The sequence below is a fragment of the Cyprinodon variegatus genome, unplaced genomic scaffold (genome assembly GCF_000732505.1).
Source record: "Cyprinodon variegatus isolate N-32 unplaced genomic scaffold, C_variegatus-1.0 Scaffold260, whole genome shotgun sequence".
NCBI classification, from domain to species: domain Eukaryota; kingdom Metazoa; phylum Chordata; class Actinopteri; order Cyprinodontiformes; family Cyprinodontidae; genus Cyprinodon; species Cyprinodon variegatus.
The window spans coordinates 535,266-545,371 of record NW_015150713.1 but is presented as its reverse complement, the minus strand read 5'-3'; the positions used below and the strand labels follow the sequence as shown (position 1 = coordinate 545,371).

Below are 10,106 nucleotides of genomic sequence, written 5' to 3'. Positions count from 1 at the left end.
AACCAGTTCTGCTCACTGGGGAGTTAAATCAGCAGAGCCACTGCCAGGGTAAATAGCACATACAGCCAAGTTACTCCCATGCAATTAATCGACTGAATCTCCTCTCAAAACTCCCCCCACATCTTCTTCTTTTTCTTTCTATTTGCTTTGATGTCCTGTTCAAAATAAACGGAATATTATAACTGCAATGATACTGGCCAGTCAATAAGGTCATGTGTTTGGTGCAGCTGGTTTAAGAATAAAACAGGTCAGTAACTTGATCTTTAGTTTGTAACACTGTTGGTTGGCTGCCACTTAAATCAATTTTATTGGTGTTTTTTTTTTTTTTTTACATCAAACCTTTTCTGGCATTTCCTACGTCTATCAATAGCAATGCTGAGTGTCCCAGCAATAGATGCATCCCACAGTTTGACTAGTTTTTACATGCATCAAAAATGGCAACATTTACAAAAGCTGTAATATAAAGCAAACATGTAACTTCCCACATTCTCAACATTTTTCCAAGGTTTGTAAATGGAACGATGATGACAAAATGACAACTGATGTGTGTAATTTTGCCTTCCAGCTACAATCTCCGGCAATTTGGGGTTTGTTTGAGTGATGTCAGTGCAGGAAGGTAACGTGCGGACAGACAAAACACAAGTGCTTAGACACGTGACAGACAGAATCATGTGTAACCCTTACCCTGTATTTTTAAACTGAAAACCAAAATCATTATGTGATATGTTGATGTGATAGTGTCAGGAGACAGACTATACTCGTCAAGGTGTTAATACTTTTTTAAGATCCAATGTAGTGGTTTCTAGCTCAGAAATTCATTAAAATGTTTGTGTTTCTCCAACAGGGAAAATACTTTAGCACTTGCACATGGACAGAAAATGCAATTGCATCAATTTTTTTTCAAACAAACCTGGATATTTAGGAATACATTTTTTTTAAATGTTTAAGTCTCCAATCAACACACAGTTTATAGGGATTTTTTTTTACAAAATCAGTCTGAGCTCTGTTAGTGTGTGGTAGAGGTATCCAGTGAATATTTTTAAAAAGACACCCTCATCAAATGCTTACTACGGTATTGCAAATGGTTCTTATTTTCACATTTTTTCAACTTTATCCTGAGTCTGTTTCATTTAACTTTGACTAACATATATTGTTTTCTTTATCACCGGAGAAGATGTAGAAACAGTTTTGTGTTTTGATCTGCCATTCTTGACTTTTTGGTTCTGTTTGAATTTCCATTTTGGGTTTAAGTGATGCTTTAATTTATATTATTCTGTGGTGTTTGTCAATATTTGTATAATTTTTGAATTCTTAGTTTCACTCTTTCTTGTTATTTCTTTCAGTTATCTCTTTCTTTTTTTTTTGCATTTTTGGGATTATTTATTCCTTGGTCTTATTTAATTATAGTTTTTCTTTCTCTTATCTTTAGGTTATGTTTTCCATGGCTTCTCCAGTCCCTTCCCTTATCCTCTAGTTTCCCCCTTGGTCATTATATATTTTTGAGTCTTTGGTCCTATTTCCGTTTTGCTTCCTTTAAGTTATGTCCTAGTTTTATTTATATATATATATATATATATATATATATATATATATATATATATATATATATATATATACCCCTCCTCTGCAGTTCCTCACTGCTGGAATCTCTTATTTTGTATGTTCCCTGCCAATTCAGTCTGGATTAATGCCTCTGTTGCCACTTTAATCATTAAACCTACAAGAAACCATCGCTGAGTTCCAATTCAGGGGCTGCGTCCTCCGAAGGCCAGATTCGTAGGATGATTACATCATAGCGTGGCGCCGAGATCTGTTCGGATTGCAAGACTCCTCGTTATGCTGCCAACAAATGCATCCTCCTTTTTGCCTGTTTTCTAGGATGGGTCCAGTGTATCATATGTAGCCTTGGATATCCTGTGACTCCGAGCAAGCTGGCTGCTCCCTGATTAGAGGAAAAGATGATAGCGCTGAACAGCGGAGAATATTGTAAGTGAAGTTTATTATAATACAAATATGTGAATAGTTCTGAAATTTATGAAAACTGTTTTTTAATTAGTTAATGAGTCAGATATGTGGCGGATAATGTTCGGTTTATTGAAAGGTTTTCATCTGTCCCCATGTAAATGGGTCTGGTTGTCATATAAGGACAGATTCTAATATATCTGTAGTGTGGGTACTATAAATCTGATACGGTACTGCTGTTGAATCTCCTCGAAAATGTTAAATAAATATATAAAAATAAACAGCAGTGAGAAGTTCGATATTCATTCTTTTCCTGCTTTGTGTGTCAAATCTCATGGTGGCTTAGTGACAGAGTGTACGGGCAGTGAGAGTCTTGGAAGGCTGAACCTGGTTGAAGCCACTGTCCTTATTTTCATGGAGCTCGAAGGATCCAGTCCAGATAGAACGGGTCCTTGGAGAATGCAGCTGGTGAAATCGAACACACCCCCACTCTGCATTTGGGTCCAACAAACCTTACATTCTGTTTTTCAACAACAACAACAACATAAAAAACTAGTTATTTTTATAACTGATAGGATACTTACCCCTTATAGTTACTCCACATGTTCCCATTTACAAAAGATCTAAATTTTCCATTGAGGTCAACAGTTTTTACTTTTGTACATTTGGATATGATTATAACATAAGAATTTTAGCCATCTTATGAATTTTAAATGTTTTTGGTAAGGATCATAAGGCCACAAATATTTACAGTCCATAAAAAGACAGCAGGATGTTCCTGTTCTCTGTGTTTCTCTCAAAAGGTGCTTTGCCTCCTCTATCAATCTCTCCAACCTGCCTCCCACCTGTCTTTGCTCTCCTCCCTCCATCCTCTACCCAGCTCTTTATCAAGCCTCCCTTCATCAGCACAACCCTTTATTATCTTTTGCTACAGTGTTAGCAGTAGAGTGCCGTCAGCCTGACACTCTATCCCCTCTGCTGCCGTGCCCCTGCTTTCCAAAGGGCAGGAAGGCCCATCCCTGGCCCGCTGCCTGATGGGGTCTGACAGTGGTGTGTTCTGGGATTACAATCACTGAAAAGGGGGCATTCCAGCGCTGGCAGCTTTTGTCACAACACGGCCACTGTTTGCTTTTGACAAGACAGCTGTTCAAAGCGCCCCTAGCCCATGTGTTTGGTGTGAATAGAAAGAAGCAGAAGGTGACTTCCGTTTATCTATCAAGGGATGTCTGCTGGTACCTTGACCTTACATTTCCTTCTTCAGCATGTTAACTTAAAAATACAGGCAGCCTGTCTCCTCAGTAAAACATGTATGACATTAGACAAAGCAACACAGAGTAAACAGGTTACTGATTAACAAGTAGATGTCTTGAAAAACTTCCTGCCTTACACTTATATATATAAAAAAATAGCTATCACTTTTCAAGCAAGGGGTCAGAATAGTGAATTCAGGAGTGGCCTATTCTCTTGGTGTTGGTCTAAACTCTAGCAGTGAATGATTTTCAGTGAACTACAGATGTTTATTGGATTTCTGCTATGGGATGTTGATGACAAAATTACAAAATTCCACCTATCCCTTTGCATATTCAGTCATGCCCCACTTTTTGAGTCATGTTTAGATCACAAAAGAATAAATATTGTAAATATTTGAAACAGTGCAAAACACATTTGTATTTTTGAAACTTCGCATCAGAGTCCAGAGCAATGCGTTTACATCTGCATGGTCTGTAGTTGTTTATATCACTTAGAACAGGTGAGAATGAAAAGTTGTAATCATGCAATAATTTCTACATTAAGTTGCAGGAAATTCTGGAATATCTACTTACTGATGGCACAAAGACATGCAAAATTTTGTGTTATCAGCAAAACTATTTAAATAAATGTTAGAATAAAAAAATCAAAATTAGGGACACATGAAGATATTAAATAACAGTGGCCTGAAAACAAAGCCTTGATGAACACCACTTGTAATGATGTTGACATCTAACATATTTCAACAAATTCTATCCCAGTAATAGGTTTAGGGTAAATAAATCAGTATGTAATGGTGTGCTGTTGTAATTGCAGTCCAATTATGACAAGACAAACATTTGACATGCTGATAAGATAAAACAAGAATGAAAAGAGAAAATTAAAATTAAAGTTAAAAATAATCAAATGAAAAGCAAAAGCTCAACCAAACCATTACACAGATATCCATGCTTTAAAGCCTGCATCATGAAATAAGTTTCGGAAAAGTCTATTTTTTTCAAATTAAAGTTTTCTTTAAGTTAATTGTGACAAAAAGGTTATAATAAGTTATATCATTGCTTTGAATAATTTTTGACACTTTTTTCCTATATAATATTTCTATTCACTACATGTGTCTGATTGTGGGGTTTTCAAAAATCAAAATGTTACACTGATGAGGCAGAGGTCTCAAAAACTCATGTATAAATATGATAAACTTCCCTTTAAAGCATAAATATATGTGAAACACTCACCATGATACACTAATAAAACATTGCAATGTATATAAATAAGAAACAAACTTAAAAAAAACATTTTTCTCATTAGTAGGTTTTTCTTGTTTAGTTAATAACCCTGCAGCTTAATACCTCATGCTACCTCCTCTCTTCCTCTCTCTGTTTAAATTGTCTGCGTTCAACGCTTGTGCTTCAAAAAAATCTTGCTAAAGGAATGACAAAAATGCCTTCTTTTTTTCTGTATGACTGAAATCTATTTAGGAGGCATGTACTGTAATTAGCAAGTCATCCTGATGAATGCTTGTTGGGCCGATGGAAGCAGCTGGTCCTACACAGAGGAATGATAATGAATGGATTGCTTAACTTAAGGAGACGAGCTACATTCAACAGTACAGGTGGCACAAACCACAGAACATGTAACATTTCCTTTTTAGAAATTAATACATAATAATTATTATGTAGTTATAACACTGAATATTATACATTTGGATCTATTAAAAAATAAATAATAGGCTTAAAAGTGATGCTTTTTAGCAGATGCTCAAAAAAGCTTGTCTTGAGATATAGTGCCATCTTGTGGCACATTGGCTTTCTAACCAACTTAAAGGTATGGTGGAGGATGTTCTTTTTTAGGTGGATCATCAAAATTAGTGGTCCTCCTAAATGTCAATCATTCTGCTGATATGTTCACATAAGGCCATCCTATGCGCTCGTCACCATTTTCACTTACCGGTGGTGAGTCTGACATAGTGGAAAATTGCAAATCTTTTGGAAAGTAAGCTTGTATGAGCAATGCAGACAGCAACTTTTAAACAGAGCGTGCACGAAGAGAAATGGGCTCGTGCATGCTCTCACATGCTTTTAATAGGTGCGGACACAGGGTTTGTGCATGTGCATTTTTTTTAAAGTGGATAGAGTGGGTCTTTTTTTTTAAAATCACAAAAAAATCCTCCACAGTAACCTTTAAACTGTAAAGAAAAATTGACTCTATTCATAATGAATTTGTTACATATCAGTTTAATCATAATGCATTAAAAATATGGCAAAAAACAAGTATTGAATATTCGATTGTTTTCAAATAACAAATCAACAGGCTTGTAACATTTTTATGAAAAACATAATCATATCTCTTGGGCTGGAAATACATAAAACAGTGTAGAGTTCATATATTATGACTTAGATAGTGGGTTTATTCCTTCAAAGCTAATTTTTTTACAAATGCAACAGCTTGTTGATGCCATTCATGTTTTAGGACAACTGTCTGACAAATTCTGCAGCACCGAATCACTGAAATTTTTGAAGCACCAAATGAAAACATAACCATGACACAGACCCGATGACTGTATATTCCTATTACAGATAAGGCAAACGTGACTTGAGCTAGGTTTTCTGCTTACTTATGTTTTGTCCATACATTTGAGGTGGCTAAAAAGTGTCCAAAAAAGATGGGGTAAAAAGCGTACTTAACCTATATTTCAAAATTCTTCCCATATGTGAAATTCTTTTTCTTGAAATATAATTAGGACGTTTTCCAAATGTCACCAACTTCACACATTTAAGACAGAACAGCAGTGAAAGTTGAAAGAGAAATTAACCAGAGCATATATGAAAACCATTCCACCAGAAAAAGAAACAAGAAATCATTTATTTTCAGTGGTAGACAAAAGAAAGACAAAACAAAACAGGCTATTCTTTAATAAAAAGGCCAGAAGGAGGGATCACATGTGAGACTTTGTATGTAGATTCACATTGCCAATTTAAGTCTAAAATTGGAGCAGTCCAGTCTTATTTGAGGTTTTTAATTTGCTGGTTGGTAGCGTTAATCTTCAGATCCATTTTGTCCACTTTGTTGAGCAGGGAACCGATGGAGTCATCCTGTTCTTCAATCTCCGACTGAAGCCCCAGTCCGAGGTTCTTCAGTCTCGCCAAACCACTGGACATCTCATCTAAGGCATTCACAAGGAATGTTACACATTAGTCTCACAATGACCAAGAATTAAAAAGACCATTTAACCTTACATTAAACAAACTTTAAGAACCTTTTATTTTTTTTAAGTAGACACGTGATGACTGTTTATGGTAATAAAATATATATTCAATCATGATACATTTGAAACCATACATGAAATAAACCTGTTTTATAAATTAATGAATAACAGGGATATAAAAATGATAGATTATTTTACCTAAATTGTTGTCGAGGGTCTGGTGAGCCTCCTTTAGGTATCTGTTCTGCGGGTATCCATTCTGTCTGGATGAGCTGTCATCCATGGAAGCAGCAGCTCCAAAACCTGCAGGAAAAGAATGAGTAATTTTTTTCATGTATTTTAGTAGGATGATGCTGAAAACTTAATTTTGCCCGCTCTTACCTCCTGTATCCAACTTTCTTAGATTGGGGTGACTTGCTTGGTATTTATCCTCATGTTCTTTGCTGCTGGACATGGCAGTCTGTAGTCTGAGATAGTTACAAAAGCACCATTCAGCCAATCAGTGAAAAAGTGAAAAACAATCATAATAAAATCTAAAACTAATACATCTTCACCTAGCAGAAAATGAGTAAAAAATAAATGTAGCCACAATAGCAGGTCACAACAAGGAAGTGATACAAAGAAGGAGGAATTGAAATGACCTCTCATTAGCTTGGTAGACCTTTGGCTGTTCAGGTGCAGGCTTTGTTTCTGGTTTTCCCTTGAAGTAGTTGACGATTCCTCCCCACACACTCTTGATACTGGTGATATGCCTTTGACTGGTTTTCAGATCCTCCTCCATGTTGTCTAACATCCTGTCCGTCCTCTTCAGGGCCTCTCCCTGTCGCATCAACTCCTATACAGACACAAATGTCAAAAAAATAGGTGATATTCAAAAGAAGAAGGATGTAATATTTCAAAGCAGGAATTATGAGCACAAGAGTGTTTTTCCCTAAACCAAATGGTTGAAATTGTACTTCCACAATATAAATATAAGCTCATTGTGCAGCTACAGGTTTTGGTGCATCTCTGCGTCAGATAAGGGGAAGGCCTAATCGCTGCTTGTAAGAGATCACGACTGGTTTCAGCTGGTAGTTTATCTTTGCTATGCTAAGAGGGATTTGTTTAACAGGACATATAAGAATAATTATCAGAGCCCGAGGACATTCTAAGGATTATCAAAAGTTGGAAAAGTCTTCAGGAAGCCATTTGTCAATAATCACAAACCTCAAAATCAGTTCATTGATTCAAATGAGTTCAATCAGTGTTACATAAATACAAGTTAAATGGATGTGTCACCACATCCCATGTGCTTGAAATTTGCAGCTAAATACATGGACAAACCAAATGCTCTCTAGTGATATTTTATTAGCAGATGGGACAGAGAATGAGATTTGTGATAATGAGAAAAGGTCAGTTTGTAAAAAAACAAATGATCATGTTTGGCCTTATAATAATCCATCCATCGATTTTCCGTCATGCTTATCCCTGCTGGGGTTGCGAGGGGTGCTGGTGCCTACAGTATCTCCAGCTGTCAGTGAGAGGCGGGGTCCAACCTGGACAAATCGCCAGTCCATCGCAGGGCAACATAGAGACAAACAGGACAAACAACCATTCACGCACACACTCACACCTAAGGAGGATTTAGAGAAGCCAATTAATCTAACAGTCATGTTTTTGGACTGTGGAAGGAACCCAGAGTACCCAGAGAGAACCCACATATGCACAGGGAGTACATGCAAACTCCACAAAGAAAGACCTTAGGCCAGAAATTGAATTCTGAATCTTCTTCTACACATTGTATTCATGCTCTCACACAAACAGATTTAAAAAGAAATTGTGGAAATCCCAACAAACCCATAGAGTTTTGGGAAATGTAACCTAGTTGAGTTTTTCATCATACAAATTGTTAATCATATTTATGAGTAATGAGAAAATGTAATACTGTAACAGAAAAATAATATTTTGACATTACTCTTTCGTTGGTCGCATAACATTGATGGAAAAAATGCATAAAACACTATAGCAACTATTACAGCATGGTAGTGGCAGCATCATGCTATGGGCTAGTTCACCTTCTGTTGTTTAGAATATTGAAGACAATCAAATACCTCCAAATTCATTGACATCAGATTAAATAAGTGGCTAGATGGTTTATGTTCCAACAGGACAAATTATCCCAAACACATAATCTTGCAGAATTATACAAAGTAGGTTTAACAACACTGATCTTTTTTATTGATTTTTGAATAGCAACAGTATCAACCCTACTGGCCAATGCAATATTTATGGGAAGTATGATCTGTATTAATTTTACTTTTAACAATGACTGAAAAGGTGTTTTAAAAATCAATCTAATTTATGGGATAAATGAGATTCGTGGCTTTTAAACTTTTAAAAGTTTCTACTGAAATAAATATTGTCTTAAAAAAAGGGATTTTGAATTTAAGAAACAGAAAGAAATACTGGGAGTAGATTTTATTTCCCAGGTATAGCCCGACAAGACTTTCATGTTCACATAAGTGTAAACTTTTCAGCGCTATCTGACTGTACCTCTGCAGTCTCCACACCCATCTTCTCAGATTCATAGATGAGACCGATCGAACGATAACTGCTGTCCACTGCTGACTTTGCTGTGCGCATCACTTCTTGCTGAAGGTACCTCTGCCTTCTCTCCGCATCTGTCAACCCGCTGTCATCTTCATCTTCAAAGCCTCTGTTTTTGGGTTTAAAATCTTCCTCATTGTCATCATCATCAGCAAATGGGTTGTGGGATTTTGGGTAGGCCATCTGTGAGAGAAACACAATGTTGAACTAAACAGCCTTTCACTCAAGTTTTCAGTGTGTAAGCATGATTAGCTTTAGTCAATAATGAGCTTTCACCCTCAGTATTATGTGTAATATAGAACCAATACCTACAAAAAACGCACTTAACTTTCCTATCGTTTAAGCACATTTTAGATACACATATTTGAGAAAATATCCGTCTTACTCTGGTACCTTTTAAACTTTACAGTACGGTTAATAACACAACAAACCGTACAAAATAACTATTACAGAACAGAGTCTTTATCACCTAATCTGTTATAGCTTAGTTAGTAAAAGTGAACAGTTTAGCAGAAGTGCTGATTTTATTATTTATTTCTGCTTCTAAAGGATCAGCTGATTGAAACTTCGTAATATAGACGACTTTTATTTAATACAGAGCGCGTTAAACACATCTTGATTCCCGATTTAAGTGGTATAGCAAACATTTTTTAACGATATTTGGCTGACGCTAGCCAGCCGATTAGATATGACCAATGGCCGCACCCGCTAGCAAAGAAACTACAGCTCGGCAGACCAAAATTAAATTTAATTTCCTCATATATTGGAAAAGTCACATTTTTGTTTGTTTCGTAAACAATGGTAAAAACCATGGTGACAGGCAAACCTTTTTACTGTCGAAATCTCCAGACGTTGTAGTTGGTCTCTCAGCTGACCGGTAGCTTCCTGTCACGTATAGTGACGTAACTACGTCACTTCGTAGTGGATAATTCTGCGTAACAAAAACGCATAAAGCAGACTGAAACCACCAGCTTCTCAAAAATGTAAAACACGCGATATCTAATCAAAGACAGAGTTGTCTTTATCAGTATACTCCCAAAATTATTTTTATATTTTTATAAGTGTAATAAGATAATAATAATAATAATAATAATAATAATAATAATAA

The 10,106-nt window shown here is 36.1% G+C and overlaps 1 protein-coding gene across 1 annotated transcript; it reads right to left on the bottom strand.

The window, feature by feature from the left end:
- Window positions 1-6,104: 6,104 nt before the first annotated feature.
- On the bottom strand, window positions 6,105-9,917 carry snap29 (synaptosome associated protein 29kDa). The gene is made up of 6 exons (XM_015382587.1): window positions 9,825-9,917; window positions 8,945-9,181; window positions 7,054-7,247; window positions 6,794-6,879; window positions 6,611-6,715; window positions 6,105-6,370 (listed from the first exon to the last, which is right to left on the bottom strand). The coding sequence occupies exons 2-6, from the start codon at window positions 9,179-9,181 to the stop codon at window positions 6,210-6,212; spliced, it is 783 nt and encodes a 260-aa protein (XP_015238073.1). The 5' UTR covers window positions 9,825-9,917; the 3' UTR covers window positions 6,105-6,209.
- Between the last annotated feature and the right edge of the window lie 189 nt (window positions 9,918-10,106).